Source organism: Neovison vison, chromosome X (genome assembly GCF_020171115.1).
Source record: "Neovison vison isolate M4711 chromosome X, ASM_NN_V1, whole genome shotgun sequence".
NCBI lineage: Eukaryota > Metazoa > Chordata > Mammalia > Carnivora > Mustelidae > Neogale > Neogale vison.
The window spans coordinates 111,730,601-111,753,331 of NC_058105.1; the positions used below are offsets into that span (position 1 = coordinate 111,730,601).

Here is a 22,731-nt window from a genome sequence, read left to right on the forward strand (position 1 = left end):
TTCATAGATAGCTTGGAATCCCGGAGTAGCTTCAGATTCCTTGTAAGTCAGATGATTTGTTCTGGCTCCGAGAAGGAATTTTGGGGTGATTGGACTAAAAAAAAAATAGTGACTGAAGTCACAGGGCTAGTTGGTGGTGGCTGGGCCAAGGTCTTCATGAATGTAGAACTTGATTCTCAACTGAGGCGGTAACCTGCCTCATTTCGGAAGACAATGAATGTTCCGGCAATGCTCACAACAGTCTGTGGCTTGTATATTGCATGGATAATATTTGCATTCTCTCCATTCCAAACATAGTGCCTTTTACATACCAAGAAATACCCCTCCTGCATGTCAGCTCCTGTTAAATACAATCACATGCGCACACAGGTACTTGTGTACACACAAGCTCGTTTGTGAACTCTGTCTACCTTCTGTCTCTTTGCTTCTTTCTTTTTCCGACTTCTAGGCCACAATAATTAAGAAAAAATATAGAGTGCCTATAAACGTTTTTCTTTACCTTTGAGTAACTATCATTGCTTTACCACTTTCTCTGTCTCTGCTTTAATTACCAGATTTCACACCCTCTAGAGCATACCTTTCTTGGAAAATGGCAACACCTTATCTTTTTAATAAACTTTGGAACTAGCACATAAAAGATCTCCAAATAGTAATTTATTTTAGGTCATGTGAAAAAGACTCCCTGTCCAGGTATGTTAAAGGTTAATGAATCTTTACTAAAATCTAACTTAGTTTGCCAATTCATTGACCTACTTAGGTTGTGTCCTAAAAGTTCATTCATGAGTCAGTTTGCTTTGTTTCTAGGGGAAACTACATTATCTGTTATTATAATATATAATATTATATATCATAAATACTAATAGTAATAATAATTGCCACAATTGATTCAGTACCAGGTACTTTATATACATTATTTCTATGTTTTGCAATAACCCTGTGAGATAGGTACCCATTTTACAGAGGAAACTGAACTTCAGCTAAGGAACATCCATTTATTTATTTATTTTTTTACTTACTTACTTACTTATTTATTTTTTGGTGGGGTGGGGTAGAGGAAGAGGGGGAAAGAGAGGATCTCAAGCAGACTTCCCACTAAGTGGGGAGGTCAATGCGGAGCTCAGTCTCACAACCCTGAGACATGACTTGAGCTCAGATCAAGAGTGGGATACTCAGTAGACTGAGCCACCCATCTTTTTTTTAAAGATTTATTTATTTGTTTGAGAGAGAACGAACGTGAGTTGGGGGAGGGGCAAAGAGAGAGCATCTCCAAGCAGATTCCCCGCTGAGCCGGGAACCTACCATGGGCCTTGATCCCATGACCCATGAGCTCATGACTTGAGCCAAAATCAAGAGCCCGCTGCCCAGCCTGCTGAGCCACCCAGGCGCCCCATGGAATATCCTTTTTAAATTACACAAAGTCAAATACATTTCTTGTCCTGAAGACAGCACATGCTAAAGCAGCAAAGACAGGCCACCCATGGCCTCCCTCTCCATTCCTTGTCCCTTTAGCAGCCACAGCACGTAGGCCCCAGGTGGGTGTCCGATTCAATGCCAGCGTCTTCTGGTGGTGGCCTGCTTTGAAAAGCGCGCTCTGCCGGTCTGATTCTCCCTTCGGAATCTGAATGGGGAAACATGGGAAGAAGCAGGAAGTTGGTTAGAGCTGGGGCTGGAGGACTCAGTCAGAAGTTGATGAGTGAGTGTTGGGAAGGGAGGCCAGCTGTACAGGGGAGTGGAGGTAATCAGGGACTTGACTGCAGTGGACGGTTATAGGGCAAATGGGAGTGGAAGGGAGGGAATCCCGTGCAGAGAGCTGCCAGGTGGGTGCGGAGCACTCTGGAGCCAGACCCTGCGCCCTTCCTACTCCCCCCTCCCCCGACAATTTCTATGCTGGGAAGGCCTTAAAATAATCCTTCATCTCTTGAGCTGTCTTGAATGAGTGTCAGTCCCTTTCAGACAGAAGAGCCAAATTAGAATACACAGCCCGTAAGTACTGGTAAGGGCAGTTGAAACTGCAGTTTGTGGGCACAGAGCCTCGATGCTGTCACTGCACCCCTTGGCTACATTACAGATGCTCCCCTGGCCCAGCATGGCCCATGCGGTCACTTTACCGGATCTGACAACCAACAATCGACCCGTTTCCTGAACCCTTGTCCCCGGTCTTGGTTTACTTTCAGAGCCCTGAACGGGAAGGTGGGGGTTAAGGAAGTCTCAGGCAACTGGAAGTTCTCCAAACAAGCCTAGGGCAGGACTCCAGCTTCCAGGGCGGAAGGTGCTACAATGGGGAGGGGGAGGAGTGGGGCCAGGATGGCTTCTTGGCAGGGTAGAGGGGAACCCGGCTCTTCCAGGACTGCAACTGGCCTTCCCCCTACTTTTATCTCCAGTTCTAAGACTGTGCCTGACATACAGCTGAACGAGTGAATGAATGATTAATGAATGAGCAAGTGAATAAATGGCGGGCGGAAGTGGGTCACAGCCCTCAGCAGACGAGTGGATCATTCTCGAACGCCTATTAAGGAACGCCTGTGCCCATCTCTGAGAAACAACTGAGACGACAATTTGAGTCCTGCGTACCTTGACGGGTCACCTTCAGCTTTACATGCCCCAAAGCCGAGAGAGTGATGACCTTGATGATGCCGTCATTCCGAGATAACACATGGACCATCCGGCACTGTATTTGCCCTGTTTACAAAATTACCGCTCCCTTTGTCTACGTCTGGAGGGAGTGAGGTTTTCCTTTTAAGAGGCTGCCTAAAAGATGCAGAGCCACTTCCTGGGCAGGCTTCCAAGTGACTACATCTCTCTCCCAGCACTCCCCGGAGCCCCAGCCCAGGCTGCCCGGGGCGGGGCCTCCCGCCGTGGCTGCTGGAGCTACCGCAGGAGCGCTTATTTGCTGCGGGCCAGCAAGGCTGTGCTCTCAGGCCCTCCCAGGGCACCGAGCACGGCTTTGGCCTTTGCACTGAAGTGACGTCAGAGTCTGTGATTGGCCAGGCTGGCGTGTGTGTGTGAAATACGGGCGATGTCTGCCACACTTCTGAGTACGGCATTTCTTCCAGCCGAGTACCCCGGGCTGTGGGTAAGTCTTAATCTTTGCGGTCTGCCCTGGGTGGTGGTTAAAATGTGCAAAGCCGAGCACTGCGACTTCCCAAGGGCATGACTTGGCATATTTGGTCATCCTGCTGGGCCTCAGTTGCCTTTTCTGTGAAGAAGAGAGATGGCCTTCTATATTATAGAAGGATAGAGGAACGGAGCCATGCTAGGCTGATGTGGGCCCAAGAGCTCACCTGTCCAGACTACCTCCTTTGGTACCTGGCATAGGGTAGGGAGTGTGGTACTGTCATGATTGCCGAGCATCACTCAAAAAAAAAAAAAAAAAAAAAGGTTTCAGTGATCATGTCCCTGTTTTTATCTCTAACGGTATAATATTTTCTCTGAAAGTCTCTGGATATATTCTGCTTCTTCGTCGTAGCTGTGCAGCCAACAGGAATATGGCTTTAGGGGAAGTTAGTGCCAAAGGAAAGTTTGTCAGACTATATTCCCTTTCTCTTTTTCCCTCCTAGACCCTGACTGCACCTGCCCCATTTGCCGACGAAACCAGCTGCCAGTGCCAAGCGCCCCATGAGAAACTGACCATTGCTCAGGCCCGCTTAGGAACACCAGGTGAGGCTGTACTTCTCGTTCTCCGAAGGGGCCCTGTCCTGACCTTGAAAGTAGCAGAGTGCCACCCGGGTGGCTCAGTCGGTTAAGCGTCTGCGTTTTGCTGGGGTCATGATCCCAGGGTCGTGGGTCGGGGGATCGAGCCTCACATCCGGCTCCCTGCTCAGCAGCGAGTTTGCTTCTCTCCCTGCTCGTGCTTTCTCTCGCTGTCTCTCTCTGCCCAATAAATAAAATCTTAGAAAAAATGAAGAAGCAGAGTAGGCCAGTCATTACTTGAGCACTTTCAATGGGAGCCTTGAATTTAGAGACTTCCAGCGCAGTGCGAGAAGAATAAACACTTACACTGGTAAACCAGACCAACCCAAGTCAGCAGGAGCTGGAACCCCAGCCCGGCCATGTCCGAGTTCGGCGGCTTCGTGCAAGTCATGACAACAATCAGAATTTCTTTCCTCTTGTGCCTTGTGCCAGCAGGGACATTAATACCTGCCTGCTTCACCAGGTTTTGGGGGTGACAAGATTGGGTTGAAGACACCAAAGCAGCATTTAAACGGAGAAGGCTGATACAAGCCTAGGCTGTTATAATTATCATCATCTTTAAAAGTCTGCATTTTGAAAGGTTTCTCCAAGGGTGCCTTAAAGAGCCTGGCCTGTACACTAGATGTTTGCTGATGCATGAACTCCTTTATACCAGAGATGGCCAGGGGAGGAGATCAAAAAAGACCTGTAAAGGACCATCCTAGGAGCTCAGGCTCACTTCGTTGTGCCTCACAGACGCTGCGTTTTGTTGTTTGTTTGTTTGTTTGTTTTTTACACAAATTGAAGGTTTGTGGTAACCCTGTGTCCGACAAGTTAGTAGGTGCTGTTTTTTACAACAGTGTTCACTTATTGTGTCTCTGTCTCATTTTGGTCATTCTTGCAAGAGTTCAAATTTTTTCATTATTCTGTTCGTTAGGGTGAGCTGGGATAAGTGATTATGAGTCACTGAAAGCTCTGATGACAGCATTTTTTACTGTCAGGTGTTATTTTTAATTAAGGTATATACACTGAGCTTTCTTTTCTTTTTTTTTTTAGATATAATGCTATTACAGGCTTAATAGACTACACTATAGTGTAAACATAACTTTTTAAAAGTAATCTCTACACTCAACTCAGGGCTTGAACTTACACCCCTGAGATGAAGAGTCACAGGCTCTACCCATTGAACCAGTCAGGTGTCCCTAAACATGACTTTTACATGCACTGGGAAACCAAGAATTCACTTAACTAGCTTTGTCATGGCCTTTGCTTTATTGCGGTGGTCTGGAAATGAACCTGGACTATCTCCAAGGGGCCCCTCTTAATTAAAGAGGCAACTCGACATGAAATAAACCCCCCAAATAATATGCATGTGTGTACTTAGGGGTTCAACCTTGCAACACAGATAACTGAAAGTTTTAAGAAGGGCAGATTCATTTGGCCTGGAAGAGTCGGGCCAGACCTTGTAGCCGACCTGAGCTGCTTGTTTTGGGAGAAGGCAGATGGGGACTACGTGGGCAGCCAACGGAAGGGCATTCCAAGCCAGTGGAACGGGAAGAGTGAAAGCAGAGCGCTGTGTAGGAATGAGTGAGTGCGTGAGTGCGTGGCATTGCAGGGGATGGGGCTGGAGTGAAAACAGACTGGCTGAGCCCCTGAGCTTTGAGACACTGAAGATGGCATCACTCAGTTTCCACTCGCCATGGCAAAAAGCAAACATCCCCAGCTTAAGAGAATCCATGGGACAAAGGACAATTTGCTTAATAATAACAGTAATAATGGGTATTTATTAAGTGCTCCCTATTACTAAGTTCTTTAGATGTACCATGACTTTTCCCTCTACAACTCTCTGTGGTTAGTACCTTATTTCCCAGGTGAGGGAATGGAGGCTTTTTCGAGAAGCCACGAACCTGACAAGGTTATTGAGCGAGCGGCTGCCGGTGGTCCTCACGCTGGAGAGCATCAGAATCACCTGGAGGGCTCATTAAACTAGCTGGGTGGGTCTGGCCCCCAGAGTTTCTGAGTCAGTCCGGATGGGGTGGGGCGTAAGCATCTGCCTCTCTTTGAGCTCCACTGGCGGTCAGGCTGGACCCGTTTGTGTTCATGCTTGACCTCTCGATCCTGACACTCTGGCTTCCTTTTGAAGAAGAGCTTCGAGAGTGTGAGGTGAGGAGATGAGGGCACACAAAGTTAATAAGCTTTGAGAAAGGCAAGAAGAGGCTTGGGGAGGTAGCTCTGAGCAGCTAAATCCGTTGTTCCCACACTTAAGTGTGCAACCAATCACCTGGTAAGCTTGTTAGAGAAACAGATTTTCTGGGGTGCCCAGGGTGGGGGCTCAGTCAGTTGGGCATCTGCCTTTGACTTAGGTCATTATCTCAGGGTTCTGAGATCGGGCCCTGTGTTGGGCTCCCTGCTCAGCGGAGAGTCGGCTTCTTCCTCTCCCTCTGCCCCTCCCCCCGCCCGGCCCTTCTCACTCTTGCTCTCTCTTGCTTCCAAATAAATAAAAGAGCAAAAAAGATTTCCTGCTCTCTCTCCCTTATCTCTGAATCTGGGATGAAGCCCAGGCATCAGTGTTTCGTAACTAATAAGCCAAGGGATTGTAATCTTGGTGGTTTACAGACCACACACCGAGAAATGCAGACCCAAGCAATAAATCCGAAAGCTGTAATGGAAGCCCAGGTGGTGATGAAAGAACTAATTTAACCTAAAGTTACAGACTGAGCTTCAGGCCGCCGAAGAAGAGGACCGAACTTTTCCAGGGCAAGGGAGGTAGAACTTACCCAGCGTCTGCTAGGTGCTCTGTGCTCTACGTGATCTCGTTTGGTCTTTGGTCTGTGACCCATTGGACAGCAAACACTGTCAGACGCGTAATCTTGTGTCCTTTCTTGAGGACTTGGAGAATGGAAAAGTAACTTGCCAAATGTCCTAGCTGACTGGGTAGAGCTAGGATTCGCCCCCAAGTCCCTTTCACCTCAGATCCCTGCATGGGCCCCAGCCGACCACGGAGCTCCGTGAAATCACAGTCAGGCTTGGACCTGGAGGGTGCCAGGTGTGTGAACGAGACAGAGAGTGGTTGCGATCTTTCGTAGCACCAGGGCCATCTGCCTCGCTCACTGCTGGTTCACCAGCGCCTAGAGACACTCTTTTCAAAGCCTGTGTGCTCAGTAAATGTTTCATGAGTGACCGAGTGAATGAATGGAAGTTTGGGACAAGAGGAGGAGCTCGCCCTCTGGAAGTAAAATCAGAGCTGCTTGTGAGGGTCTGAGCCAGCGGCAAGCTGCTGGGATGAGATTGGGCCCCGGTATGTTTAACCACTAAGCAGTTTACACCCCGAGAATCAAGTTAGAATGAAATGGTGGTTCATTTTGAAACCGCTGTGTCGTGGGGTCTGTGGGACATGGGGTTCTACAGGAGTCAGATGGAGCCAAGGTGAACTCTTCGCACTAGAAGAGAAAGTCTCCTGCTGTCTCAGGTGATGACCCTAGAAAGTTATCCAAGAAAGAGAGTTTGTGATGTTGATGGGCACCTGGCTGGCGGAGGCAGGAGGGCCCCATTTTTGTTGGAAATTCCTTTATTTCTAACAAAATTTCTAATGTCTAGCATCCATATTAAAATGGGACAAGATGTTAGTTCTTTGATTAGTAAAAAGCACATGATGGTCTTAGACCGCATTCCCATAACCACTTTTTTTTGATAGTAGTGGTCCTCCTAGCGGCTTCGAATCCTCTGCTGTTCAGTCAGCCATCCCCTGCCAAGTGTGTGATGGGGTAGATCGGGCTGGGGCTGGGGCTGGGGCGTCCCCAGCGCATTCCCTGCTGATTCTGCCTGTCCTGGGCCCTCACTGCCAGAATCACTGTTAAAGAGTGACTAACTATTGGTAGTGCTGGGAGGGAGTGAGCAGAAGATTATCCAAGTATAATTGTTGGTGCATTGTGCGGTTAGTAGAAAACAACAACAAAAAAATCATTGCTTTTTTGGAACATTTGATAATTTTCAAGACTACTAAGCAATTAACTTTTTGTGGTGCGGTCTTAAGCATTCCATCAGAAAGAACAAACAGACCCACATTTGGGGGTCATAATGTACTTCAAGATTATAGTTATAACTGAAGTCTTTGTCTCCTTCACTGGCCCTATTTTATGATTAAGTACATTTGCCTACAATATGTTGTACAATTGTTGGTCTGCCCAAACAGGGGCTGGCATATAAATTCTAAAAGAGGTAACGACAAACTCTGCTCATTGCTCTTTGCTCCTGGACATTCTCTGTGAGTCACAAGAGAAGAAACACAGTAGAACAATTGGAATTGGCACCTTTGATCTTAGCTTAATTAGTCCACCTGTGGAACTAGGAACCTGCAAGGTTTCATATCTACCAGAGACCGAGAATCCCCCCTCTGTCTTGAGATAAAGAGGTCCAGGTGATTGTTCCATAGGCCCCTTTTCATCACAGCTGCCTTCTATCTTACAAAGAAATTCATTTCTAACTGCCTATTTTCTTTCTCAAAGGGGGATCCGTATTGTTCCATTTCCACGGTGTGTAGAGTTTTCCAAATTCATTTTTTCAAGAACTACCTTGATGAAATTTGCCTTGTTTGTGTGTACCTGTACTATAATTTTCTTTAAATATACCCTTGTTTGAGAAGAGTTACTTATTTATTTTAGAGAGAATGAGCCAAGAGAGAGCACAAGTGGAAGGGGCAGAGGGAGAGAGAATCCGAAGCAAACTTGGTGCTGAGCACGGAGCCTGATGTGGGGCTCGATCTCACGACACTGAGAGCGGGACCTGAGCCAGAACCAAGAGTTGGACGCTTAACTGACTGTGCCATCCAGGCACCTCTAAATACAGTTTTTTAAACTTTGAATTTCATGTATTTAAAAAGTTAACTTCACTCACTATCAGGAAATGCTGGCTCTAAGTAGAAGGAAATTTTCAAGTTTATCTAAAGCTATCATAAACTTGATAAAATCTGTAACCACTAGATATTTAAAGGTTAATTTTTGTGCCACTGTTTTTGCACAATTGTACACAAAAACAATACTAGTGACTATAATTAATGGGTGTTTAGTACTAATCTCTCTTTTTAAAAAGAATTCATATTGGAATGTGGTCTTCTAGAAGGCGCCATGAGTTAGAAGCAAGAACAGTGAAGTTAGGTTTGTGCTCACGTTGCTTCATAGCTTGGTTGTTTGGTGCTGGGTGAGCTGGTTAACTAGGCTGAGCCTCCCTTGCCCCTCTATGAAACAAGAGTAGTAAGTCCATTCTCTCCCACATACATTGGAGTTGATGCAAAGATCAAGTGAAAGATACGTGCTGGTAAATCATACGGACTTTTTTTTTAAAAAAAAAGATTTTATTTATTTATTTGACAGACAGCCATGACAAGTAGGCAGAGAGGCAGGCAGAGAGAGAGGAAGGGAAGCAAGCTCCTTGCTGAGCAGAGAGCCCGATGCGGGGCTCGATCCCAGGACCCTGAGATCATGACTTGAGCCGAAGGCAGAGTCTTGAACCCACTGAGCCACCCAGGCGCCCCTAAATCATACGGACTTTTAAAGCCCCGTTTAAATGTAGATTAACAGCCATAATCAAAAATGAATAGTCCCCCATTCATTGTTGCCTGAGTCTGAAGGAATACCAAGCAATGTCCTAACAGAGCCCACAGAAATGTGAGTTCAGGTGATGCAGCCGCTGATTGCCTCCTGTCTGGCCACGTGGTAGGTGTATGCTTAACTTTTTACTAACTGCCCAGCTGCTTAACAGAGTGACTGATTGTACCATTTTACATTCCCACTGGCATTGTTCGAGCATTCCAGTTGCTCTGTACCCTCGCCAATAATTGGTAGGGTCAATATATTTTTATTTTTTTATTATTATTATTTTTAAATTTTATTTATTTATTTGTCAGAGAGAGAGGGAGAGAGAGCGAGCACAGGCAGACAGAGGCAGAGGGAGAAGCAGGCTCCCTGCCGAGCAAGGAGCCCGATGTGGGACTCGATCCCAGGACGCTGGGATCATGACCTGAGCCGAAGGCAGCTGCCCAACCAACTGAGCCACCCAGGCGTCCCGGGTCAATATATTTTTAAATTCTTAGCCGCTCCAAGGATGTGAAGGAGTCTGTCATTCCAGTTTTAATTTCTGTTTCCCTGATCACTAATGATATTAAATATCTTTTCATGAGCTTATTTGCCATCCATATATTCATTTTCTTTGGTGAAGCGTCTGTTCAATTTTCTTGCCCTTTTTAAAATGAGGTGTTTGGTATTATTGAGTTTTGACAGTTCTTTTGTATTCTAGATACAAGGCTTATATCAGGTATATGCTTTGCATATATTTTCTTCCTATCTGACTTGCCTTTGTATTTTTGTAAAAATGTCTTTTGATGATATGAGTTTGAAGTAAGGTCCAATTTATTTTTATTTTTTGGCTTTATAATATGCCCTTTGGGGTTCTAGTCAAGAAAAAATTTTTTTTAAGATTTTATTTATTTATTTGACAGAGAGATCACAAGTAGGCAGAGAGGCAGGCAGAAAGAGGAGGAAGCAGGCTCCCTGCTGAGCAGAGAGCCTGATGCGGGGGCTCCATCCCAGGGTCCTGGGATCATGACCTGAGCTGAAGGCAGAGGCTTTAACCACTGAGCCACCCAGGTGCCCCAAGAAAATTTTTATAAAGATTTTATTTATTTGAGATAGGGAGGTAGTGAATGCGAGTGGGGGAGGGGCGGAGCGAGAGAGGGAGAAGCAGACTCCCCACTGAGCAGGGAACCTGATAGGACAAGGGGCTCGATCCCAGGATCCTGAGGTTATGACCTGAGCTGAAGTCCGAACAAAGCTTAACAGACTGTGCCACCCAGGTGCCCCCTATTCGAGAAATTTCTGCCAAACCCACAGTCACTAAGAGTCTCCCCTGATTTCTTCTAGAAGTTTCACAACTTTAGTTCATATATTTAGATATATGATCCATTTCAAGTTAATTTTCATATATGGTGTGAGGTGTGAGGCAAGCAGAGCCCCCTCACTATTTCTTTTGTTTGTAAGTGCTGAATAACTTATAAAAATTTGGAGTGTAAGATCCAGGAAGTTAAAAAAAAAATCAGATTGCCCCACAGTACTATACCATGGTCCTTCTTTGTATCCATGATTCTTCTTTTTTTAAGATTTTATTTATTTATTTGACACAGGGAGAGATCACAAGTAGGCAGTGGGTGAGGGGGGAAGCTGGCTCCCCACTGAGCAGAGATCCCAATGCGGGGCTCGATCCCAGGACCCTAAGACCTCGATCTGAGCCAAAGGCAGAGGCTCAACCCACTGAGCCACCCAGGCGCCCCTGTATCCAAGATTCTTAAATATCATTTTGGTGTTATGTGTAGTTTGTTATATGGAAATTATTTGAAACTAGCAATTGACATGTGCTCTACAGACAGTCATTTTACCAGAACATCCCATTTCTCTGATAGACCTCGCTCTGTTCATTCAGGATAAACAGGAATTTATTTGAAATACTTCTAAGAATTTATAATTGTCTCTGGGCAGAAAATTTACAATGCCATTGTATTCATTTTCTATGCCCCAGAATTAGTGGCTTAAAACAATGCAGATTTATTAGGTCATAATTTCTGTGGGCTGGGAGCCTGGCTTAGCTGAGTCCTCTGCTCAGGGTCCACCAGGTTGTGTTTAAGGTGTCATCCAGGGCTCATCTCTCACCTGCAGGCTTGATGGTGATAGACCTGTGTCCAAGCTCACTCAGGTTGTTTCCTCGTAATTCTAAGACCAAAGATCTAGCTTTTTGCTGGTGGTCAGCCAGAGGTCACCCTCAGCCCCTAGGGTCAGCCGCAGTTCCTTGCTGTGTGGCCCTCTCACTACACAATGGCTTCCTTCTTCGAAGCCACCGAGAGAGAAGGAAGGAGTCTTGTAGCAGTTTGGAATGTTATATAGTGTAATGTCATCATGGGAGTGCCATGCGTCCTCTTTGCCATATTCACCTGGTTAAAGACAAGTCACAGGTCCCGTTGACATTTCAAAGAGAGGAGATGGCACCAAGGTGTGAACACCAGGCAGCAGGGATCCCTGGGAAGCACGTTAATTTCTCTCCACCATGGCCATGGAGTAGTTGGGTTCCCACTTGGGATCATTGCCAAACACCCAGCCTCACCGGCCAGTGGTTCCCAACATAGATGCTCTGGAGAATTACTCCACTTTACTCAAAAATCTGAAACAAAAGATTAAGGTAAATAAACATACAAAATGGAAAAAACCCCACATTCTTAAAAAAAAAAGTAGAGAATTTCAAACATACACAAAAGTAGAACAATATAATGAACCTTCATGTGTCTGTCCTCTATAGCTAACACCTACCCCCCAAGCCAGTCTTGCCCCATGTATGCCCCCATCCATGGCCCCCTCTTGAATTATTTGAAACAAAGCCCTGGACTTTCTTTCATTCCACCCATAAACATTTCTGTATAACTATCTTAAAAAAACAGTTTTTAAAAACATAAGCATTGGGGCACCTGGGTGGCTCAGTCGTTAAACATCTGACTTCTGCTCAAGTCATGATCCCAGAATCCTGGGATCGAGCCCCGCATTGGGCTCCCTGCTCAGTTGGAAGCCTCCTTCTCCCTCTCCCATTCCCCTGCTTATGTTCCCTCTCTCACTATATCTCTCTCTTTGTCAAATAAATAAATAAAATCTTTAAAAATATAATGATTATTCTATTTTTTTCACCTAAAATTTCACAGTAATTCTTAAATATCACCAAATATCCAGTGTTCCAATTTCCAAGAATCTTACATCCTCATTTACTAGACAGTAGTTAGCTTGAACCTAAATCCAAATATCTATATATTCAGTATGTTGATAAGTCTTTTAAATCTCTAATCTGCAGACCCATTTCCATCTTTATCTTTTTTTTTTTTTTCTCTTGAGGCACTCATTTGTTAAGATTGGTTTTTGGTTTTGGGTGTTGTTGTTGTTGTTGATTTTTTTTTGGTCCCATTTCCCAGACTGGAAATTGCTGACACACTACAATTTTAAAAAGTGAGCTTATTGCAAAATCAACTCCACAAATACTCTTCAAAGGTTTACTAAATGGTCTTTTTCTCGGTAATTATGTCACTTTCTTTACTTTTCTTTCCTCCCTGCTTCCTGAATTCATTTATCTTGATCACCTCTGAATCAATAACAAAAAGTTTTGCAAAACTGCCATCTGCTTTCCCCTGGAATTTATATCTTAAAACAAATTTTCCTCAATTGAATTCAAATTGAATAAGAGCATTGAAACCAAAGATCCCTCATTAGACAGTTTGTTATTTCAAAGCATTTTCTATTTATCATGCCTTATTTAGAATCCAGTATAATCCTGTGAAGGCAATTCTGTTTGTTCAAAATGGTGTATAATTGGGAGTAATTGCAATTCCCTATCTGACATAAAGTCTCTTGAGTTTTTTTATTAGAGAAATTTAATTTATTAGAAACATTGTACCATCTGAATCTATTAATGTACCATTCCTTTTAATTTATATTCCAAATTAATGAGGTTGTACTACATCAGGAAATAATCACAATTTTAAATCTGTCTTAAAAATCATTCACCAGAAGTTTGCATTGATTTCTTTTTTAAATTTATTTTTATAAAATCACTATTATACATGCATATACTGGAAAAAGTCAGTAGGACTCCTAGGCTTATTAAAAAAAACCCCCAACTACTCAACATTCCCTTTCCCTATCTGCCCTCATCCCAATTCTTATTTCCTACAGACACTCGGCATTTGACAATCAACTTTCCAAAATGTGGACATCTCTCATCTGTCCTTGCCTTTCTTGTTTACTCTGCCCTAGGGGATCATACCTTTTATTTTTGGAGGAGGGGAGGGATATACCCTTTTAATTCTTTCTCTGTAATTCTTGTGGTATTCAGAAGGAAGAAGAGGTAAATGCGGATAAGTTCAGTTTGCCATATTTAGCTTTCAGTTTGCCATATTTTCACTTTCTAGTTCCTTCGTTGATAGTCCAGAATGGTGTAAAAGTTGGCACCCAGCCCCTCCACCCCCAATGTCTCCATCTTATTTGAGGAGGTGGGTCTTTGGGCTGTCTCAGCGAAGTGTCATCCTGTAGTTTCTAGTGGCCCAGGGGGCTGTGGTGAATGTATCCCTCTTCATTGCGGAATGGCACTTCCAAGAGCACCATCTGGCCCTGGAAGAATGTCTGTTGAAGCCTCTTCTCTCTTGACCTTGATCCCTCAGAGGGACAGTAGTGTTGGTCGCTGGCCTGCAACACGGAGGACCACCCCACATGTCACCTGACTCTTCTATCTTTGGGGCACATGCCCCCCTCCCCAATCTCTTATGACACCAAAGCGTTAGGGAGTGACCTTTGTGCAGTGCTGTGCAGCTTTCTTTACCTGCTGGCGCTCCGGAGGGCAATAAGCCCCTGTGGGTAGCAGTTGCCGATTTCCGTGGTGTAAATACTACCGCAGCTGGGCTGGGGCCTCCAGGGGGAGCTGGAGCTGGCAGGGAAGGCGCACGCCTGTCTCTCGGAGCAGCAAGAGCAGACGCCTGCATGCCGCCGCCTTTGGGAGCAGGTCTCGGGAGTCTTCCTGCAGGACTCTCGGAGTCAAGAATGAAGTCGTTTTCCCTTTTCATTAAGCGATTCGGTTACTCCTGCCTTGCTGTTCCCTCTGGGCAGACTTTGCCAGCCCTTTGTCCGCACCCGCGTCTGAATCTGCTGGCTCAGACACCCAGACCCAACTCTGGGTTCAGGGAACTCCGTACCACCCTGTTATATCTCCTGTTGGCTTCAAATATGTGTTGTGGTCGCTCTTAATTCTCTGTTTTTACTCCACTTTGCTCACCTCAGAAGAACCTCTTGGTAGAAGTACTTGTGTGTACAAATAAGAGACTGATGGTACCCGGCCTCGGTGTTTTATCGAGGTGACCCTCCTCACACTGGTGTCCTCACGACAGAAGAATCAGGTCCCCGGGCCTCCTTATTCTGTGGTTGTGTTGATGACACTTTGTTTCTCCTCAGTTGACAGGCCTGTCAGAGTCTATGCGGATGGGATATTTGACCTCTTCCATTCCGGTCATGCAAGGGCACTTATGCAAGCAAAAACACTGTTTCCCAACAGCTACTTGTTGGTTGGAGGTAAGAATTGCATTTTCTCTTTGTCTAGAAAATTCCTTTATAATGTGCTGTCTGAAAAGGACCCCTTTCAGCGTTCCACTATTAAAATCTCACATGGTTATTACTTCCATCTCAGCCGATACCGGCTCACTTGTTGGCTGCCTGAAATGTTACGTGATGTTTAAAAAGCCATAGGGGAAATGACATCATGGGATTAAACACCACTGACTCCCAGAGAGAGACAGACTAATAACACCACCAAGAGCAACCACTTCATGTTTTCCATGAATGCCTTTCTTCTTGTGATTGAGGCCTGATCAAAGTTATGGTTCTCAAATTTTCTGGAAGGTCAGGAGAGAAGTTATGTTAATTTTATTTCAAATCAGAGAGCCGAGAGCCTTAAGGATGATTAAGGGTAAACAAGGGCATTGCCTGTTTCCTTTGTGTGGCCCACACCACTTAGGATGATGCCATGCTAACTGTAGTGGCTGATGATAGCGTCGTTAATGGAGCTTAGGTACCGCGTGTTAAAGACATGGAGATTTATATACCTGGGGAATTTTGGTTCACAGGGAAGAAGATAGCTTACTTCATAAGCTTGGGAGTGGTGAGGTGTGGAGGAAAATTTTGCTCCTCCAGAAGGCCTACTGATTTCAGTTTGGGTAAGGGGGATAGTACCTCCATCTCACCTTCCTAGCTTCTGGAAACACCATATTGTTTCATGATCATCGGTTTTGTGCCTTTAACTGACCTAGGCACCGTCAACACTTAAGCCCCTACCATGAGGAAGAAAGTGCTGCTAAGACACCATGTCTCTGTTTCTAAAGTATCTTGTTACCCTCTGTAAGTTTAAGACGACATTTTGGATATTTGAGAGACACCTTCCTCCCAATTTTACTGAGGATGGTGACCACGTGGTTACTGAATGGAGTTCTTTCCAGAAGGAAGAGATGATGAAAGACAGTGAGTACTGGACAGGCCTCACAGAGGACACCCAAGGCAGGCAGGGAACACCTTTATCGTTCATTTCTGGTTCTCTCGAGGGGAAAACCATTTCTGAGGCCCTGGGGAGACCCTTGCCGTGCTTTGGTGACTGAAGTTGGGAGGTGGTTTGATGTGGGTCACACTTAACGGGAACACTAGCCATGGCTGTGCACGAGCCTGTTCAGGGTGATACCAGGGCCATGGTATCAGCTAGGTTCCCGGGCATGGTATTGCTGTAGCAGACACATTTGGATAAACGTATGGACACATATGGTCTTCCTTGGAGGTGTGTAGTAGTTGCCTTCCTCGAAAATGCAGCATCTATCACAGCTATTCCAGAAATCCTTTGTGATTAGAAAGAAAAAGAAAGTGAGTTTCTAGACTCAAATGACTTAAAACAATAGTGCAGGGACACTCAGAAATCCTGCGTGTTGTTGCAGGAATCTCCCACGAAACTGCCCCACACCCTGCAAGGTGTTTAGCAGCACTGGCGTCCTTCCCTCGAAATGCCAGTGTCTGCCTCCAATCATTGTGGCAACTAAAGATGCCCGACAAATTTCCTGAAATGCTTCCTAGGGGATGATGAGGCCCCCCGCTGATAGCCATTGTCTTAGGCTAGGAGTCCTCAATCACAGTCCCTAAAAGAATTTTGAAAAACTAAACACCTCTTTGCAGTTTTTTGAAGTTGACATCTAAAATTTTCTAAGTTTAAATAGCTGTGAAAGATGTAATTTCTTTAATATTAGAAGTATTGACATTTTCAAACCTCAAACTTTTAAAAAAGATTTTATTTATCTGTCAGAGAGAGAGCACAAGCAGGGGGAGCAGCAGGCAGAAGGAGAAGCAGACTCCCCACTGAGCAGGGAGCCTGACGCTGGACTTGATCCCAGGACCCTGGGATCATGACCTGGGCTGAAGGCAGAGGCTTTAACCCATTGAGCCACCCAGGCACTCCAACAAGCAAGTTTTTATGTGGGCATAAGTTTTCAACTCCTTTGGGGAAATACCAACCAAGGAGCGTGATTGGTGTGTTGTATGTTAAGAGTGTGTTAAGATGTGGGGCACTTGGGTGGCTCGGGTGCTTGAGCGTCTGATACTTGGTTTCAGCTCAGGTCATGATCTCAGGGTTGTGGGATCGAATCCCGAGTCAGGCTTCATGATCAGTGCAGAGTCTGCTTGAGGCTCTCTCCCTCTGCCTCCCACTTGCACTTGTGCACACACTCTCTCTCTTTCTCTAAAATACATAAATAAAATCTTTATTTTAAAAAAAAGTATGTTAAGTTGTGTAGGAAACTGCCAAACAGTTCCAAAGTGGCTGTCCCATCTTGCATTTCCTGCAGCAGTGCGTCAGAATTCCTATTGCTCCGTATTCTCACCAGCATCTGGTGCTGTCATTGTTTTGCATTTTGGTCATTAATAGGTATATAGTGGTATTTCATTGTTGTCTTGTTTATTCCTTGGTGACGTAAGATGTTGAACATCTTGTGCTTACTTGCCATCTGTTTGGCTTCTTTGGTGAGGTGTGTGTTCAGATCTTTCGTAATTTTTAAATCTGGTTGTTCATTTTCTTATTGTTGGGTTTAAAGTGTGCCTTGTATAGTTTGGATAACAGTCCTTAATCTCTTCTCTCTTTTTCAATTATTTTCTCCAGTCTGTGGTTTGTTTTCTCTGTTAACGTTGCCATAGTTGCTTATTTAATTCTAGGGGATTTTTCTTTGGAAATTCTTTCAAATTTTCTACATAGGTGGTCATGTCATCTGTGAATAAAAATGGTTCTATTTCTTCCTTCCCAGTTTGTATACTTCTTGTTTCCTTCTCTTGGCTTATTGCACTAGCTAGGACTTCCCCTACAGTGTTGAAAAGCAGTGGTAAAAGGGGATGTCATTGCCTTGTTCCTGATCTCAGTGAGAAAACTTCAAATTTCTCTCCATTAAGTGTGATATTAGCTATAGGTTTTTTTGGTAAGTAGTGTTTATCAAGTTGAGGAAGTTCCTCTCTATTCTGTTTTCTGAGAGTATTTATCCTGAAGGAGTACTGGATTTTATCAAATGTCTTTTCCTCATCTATTGATCTTGCGGTTTTCCTCTTTAACTTGTTGATGTAGTGGATTACATTAATTGATTTTCAGATGTTGAACCAGCCTTGCATACCTGAGATAAATCCCACTTGGTCATGGTGTATAATTCTTTTTATATATTGATGGATCTGATGTATTAATATTTTGGTTAAGAGTTTTGCATCCAGGGACGCCTGGGTGGCTCAGTCGGTTAAGCATCTGCCTTTGGTTCAGGTCATGATCCTGGGGTCCTGGGATCAAGTCCCACATCAGGCTCCTTGCTCAGCAGGGAGCCTGCTTCTCCCTCTGCCTGCTGTTCCCTCAGCTTGTGCGCTTGCGCGCACGCTCTCTCTCTCTCTCTCTCTGACAAATAAATAAAATCTTTTCCATTTTCATGAGACAACTTGGTCTGAGGTTTGGTTTTTTTCCTTACAATATCTATTTTTGATTTTGGTATTAGGGTAATGGGGCCTCAGAGAATGGGTTAGGAGGTATTCCCTCTGCTTCAGTCTTCTGGAGGAGATTGTAAAGAATTGGTGTAGTTTATTCCTTGATTGGTAGAATTTACCAGTGAACTCATCTGGGCCTGGTGTTTTCTCATTTAGAGGGTTATTAGATATTTTACTCAATTTGGCCTATTCACACTGTCTGTTTTTCTAGTGTAAGTTTTTTTTTTTCAGACCTGTGACTTTTTTAAAATTTTATTTATTTATTTAACAAGTAGAGATCACAAGTAGGCAGAGAGTCAGGCAGGAGAGAGGAAAGGAAGCAAGCTTCCCACTGAGCAGAGAGCCCGATTCGGGGCTCGATCCCAGGACGCTGGGATCGTGACCTGAGCGGAAGGCAAAGGCTTTAACTCACTGAGCCACCCAGGCACCCCTCTAGTGTAAGTTTTTTTTTTTTTTTATTTGACAGATCACAAGTAGGCAGAGAGGCAGGCAGAGAGAGAGGAGGAGGAGGCAGGCTCCCTGCTGAGCAGAGAGCCTGATTCGGGACTCGATCCCAGGACCCTGAGATCATGACCTGAGCCGATGGCAGAGGCTTTAACCACTGACCCACCCAGGCGACCCCACCTCTAGTGTAAGTTTTGACAGCTTGTGTCTTTCAAGGAATTTGTCCATTTTGTTTAGGCTACCAAATTATGGTATTTTGTTTAGGCTACCAAATTATTATCCTTTTAATGTTCATGAGATCGGCAATAATGCCCTCTCTTGAATATCCCATATTAATAATTTGCGTATTGTCTCTTTTTTCTTAGCTTAACTAGAAGCTTATAAATTTTATTGATCTTTTGACGGAACCAGCTTTTGGGTTCATTGATTTTTCTCTGTTGATTCTTGTTTTCAGTTTCATTCGTTTCTGTTCTGATTTCTTATGCTTACTCTGGATTTAATTTGCTCTTCTTTTTCTGGTTTCCTAAGGTGGAAGTTTAGATTGTTGACTTCAAATATTTAGACTTTTTAGACTTTCTTTTTTCCCCAATATATGCACTTAATGCTACATATCTCCCTCTAAGCTGTTTTCCCTGCATCCCACATATTTTGATAAGCTGTGTTTTCATTTTCATTTACCTCAAAATATTTAAATATTTCTGTTGAGATTTATTTATTTATTTATTCATTTATTTATTTTTACCTGTGTGTTATTTAGCAGTGCGTTGCTCAATCTCCAAGTATTTGGGGATTTTCCAGCTATCTTTCTGTTTTTGATTCCTAGTTTAATGCCACTATGGTCTGAGAACACACATTGTATGATTTCTATTCTTTTAAGTGTGTTATGGTGTGTTTTATGGCCTAGAATGTTGTCTGTCTTGGTGAATGCTTCATGTGAGCTTGAGAAAGTTGTGTATTCTGCTGTGGTTGGATGAACTAGTCAGTAGATGTCAATTATATTCAGCTGATTGATGGTGCTGTTGAGTTAAACTATGTCCTTGTTCATATTCTGTCTGCTAAGTCTATCTGTTTCTGATAGAGGGATGTTAAAGCTTCCAACTCTTATAGTGGATTCATCTATTTCTCCTCGCAGTTCTCACATTTCTGCCTCCTATAGTTTGACTCTCTCTTTTTCAGCATGTCCATTTTAAGATTTGCTATGTCTTCGTGGAGTGTTGACCCTTTTATCATTATGTAATGTCTCTCTCTTCTTGATAACTTTCTTTGTTCTGGAGTCTACTCTGTCTGAAATTAATGTGCCTACTTTCACATTTTTGATCCTTTTTAATGTATGTATGTTTTCATATTTAAAGTGGGTTTTTTGTAGACAACATTTGCCTACAACAAATGTTTGTTATGGACATCAAATGTAGACATCTTGTTTTTTGATCCACAATTTCTGCCTTATAATTGATAAATGTAGACCAGATGTGTTCCAAGGAATTATTGATACAGTTGGTTTAATGTATACCATATTTTTTTCTGTTTTCTATTTGTTGGCTTTGTGTTTTGTTCCTACTTGTGTCTTCCACACTTTTTCTGCCTTTTGTCATTTTAATTTAACATTTTATGATTCCATTTTCTCTCCTTTCTTAGCATATCAATTATGCTTCTTTTTTCACCTTATTAGTGGTTGCCCTAAAGTTTATAATATACATTCTAAACCAATCCAAGTCCACTTTTACATAACACTATACCTTGTGAAAACAGTATTTCCTGTTTCTCCCTCTCATCCCCTATATCATTGTGGTCATTCATTCATAATTGATTATTGCTGTTACTATTTTGTAAAAACTGTTCATCTATTAGATGAATTAAGAGTGAGAAAAATAAAATGTTTTGTCTCATCTTATTCGTTCTTGAATCTTTCTCTTTTCTTTTTTTTAAGATTTTATTTATCTTTCTCTTTTCTTTATGTAGATTTGAACTTCTGATCCATCATTTTTCTCCTCCTAAAGAAGCTTTAAAAACACTTCTTGCAAGGCAGGTTTACTGGAAAGAAATGCCCTCGTTTTTTGTTTGTTGGAGGAGGTCTTTATTTCTTCCTCTCTTTTTAAGGATAATTTTACAAGGTACAGAACTCTAGTTTGGTGGGTTTCTTTCTCTCAATACTAAATATTTCACTCCGGTCTCTTCTTGCTCCCATTGTTTCTGTGGAGACCTCCATTGTGTTTTTATCCTTGCTCCTCCATAAGTAAGCTGCTTTTATCCTCTGGATTTGATTGAGATTTTTTTCCTTTGGGATTTTTCTTTTTGAGTGTTCTCTAACATTTAAATGAGATGAGTGGGATTTTCTGATTTGTGGATAAATATATTATTGCTAGAATGAGACAGGGTTTAACATTGATTTATTCTTCTTCCTTATTATAGATTTAAATGCTAAAATATTTTGTTTACACAAATATTTAGATGGGAATGGAAGAAGTTTGGTATAGAGATGTCATTCAGTCCTTGAACTCCTGAGTTATTTGCCATGTATCACAAAAACAATTTATTGTCAACAAAATAATTTTAATGGTCTATCAAGTGATAATTTATTAAGGCCCTCTTTCCAATTTGATGCAAGCAGTGGATTAGAAATGACCTCACCTGTGAGATTTGTTTCCAAGCGATGAAAATCATTTGCTTTCTTCCATTCTGAGAACTATAAGAAAAAGGCTTTACCAGGACTTAGCTAGTGATTCCTAATTATAACCCTTACTCTTTTACTTCAAAGCAACGTGCTTAACCAGATATACCTGTAAAGGGTTGGGGAAATGAAAATATTGGTAATTTTGTTATATATTTGTCAATTCAATAATTTTTGATAAAACAGTTTTACCATTTTTTTAAAACTTAAAAAAAAACCTGGAAATCTTGGGGCTGCAGTTTTTGCTTACTAAATCTGCAGAAAACACCACCTAACTTAATCGGCAAAGGTAGTCCTTACTGTCAAACCTGCTAAAAAACCTGGAGAAAAAGGCTTTTTTTTAAGTCCAAATATGTTCAGGTATTTCAGGAAGCCTTATAAAAACCACTGAGAAATACACAATAGAATGCATTGTATGAAATAGAATCAGTCAAGATTAAAATTACATAGCTCTAATAAGTTGTAAACAAGACAATAAATCATTGTGCTTAATTTATAGTAATACAATGTAATATATAGGTAAAATAGTACCATATTTATAAGGAGGGGCATATGATAAGACATGTTATTTCTTCTCTAAATATTAGAGGGGTGTGTATGTGGTGTGTGTGTGTGTGTGTGTGTGTGTGTTAAACTCTGGTGTTTGGCTTTTGGGGGAAATTAAATGAAATCAAATTAAAAATCATAAATGACTTACTTATCTTTATTAGGTACCATGGGTATACTTCCCCTGTGTATTTAAGAATAGAAAAAGGAATATATTGCTAAAAAAATAATTTGGTAGTACATAATTTGTGCTTAGGAGGAGACAGAAAATAATAACACATTTTAGGAGAGGAAATAGAAAAAGGATTTTCTATAAATGGATTAAGTTTTATAATGAGATCTGATAAAATAGATTTTAACTTCCTTTTAAAATAATGCATATGAAATCTGAAAAAAAAGCACATAAATGTTTTATCCATGTGTTTATTCCAAAATATTTTGAGCAAATTGATAATTCGAGAAAATATGCCAGTTACATTTCTACGATGCAGTGGTATCAGCCTACACAGCTTTGCCTTACTGAGATGATTTTGAAGTGAAAAGCTGGGAAAAATGCTTACTCTTAATTAACTAAAAGAGAAAAGGCATTTCTAGGATTCAATGTGAGTATTGAGAATAGCTGGAAAAATGCTTACCCTTAACTACATGAAAAAGCCATTTTTAGCATTCAATATTTCTTTGCATTGCTCCTTTTGCTTTGAATTCCTGGGCCTTATCCCTCAAGATCCTTGTGTCCTTCGACAATAGTTGGGGGAATGAAAAGGCACAGTTGTTAGGCAACAATTTACATTATTCCCC

General features: G+C 42.7%; 1 protein-coding gene across 5 annotated transcripts in view; it reads left to right on the forward strand.

Annotated features, from left to right (window-relative positions):
* PCYT1B (phosphate cytidylyltransferase 1B, choline) overlaps positions 1 to 22,731 on the forward strand; it is a 121,683-nt gene that overhangs the window by 51,807 nt on the left and 47,145 nt on the right. For 3 of the 5 annotated variants that reach the window (XM_044235222.1, XM_044235220.1, XM_044235224.1), the window contains exons 2-3: positions 3,558 to 3,657; positions 14,691 to 14,807. In XM_044235222.1, the coding sequence (XP_044091157.1) occupies positions 3,558 to 3,657; positions 14,691 to 14,807 (217 nt within the window). The other 2 variants (XM_044235223.1, XM_044235221.1) reach the window with 2 other exon arrangements.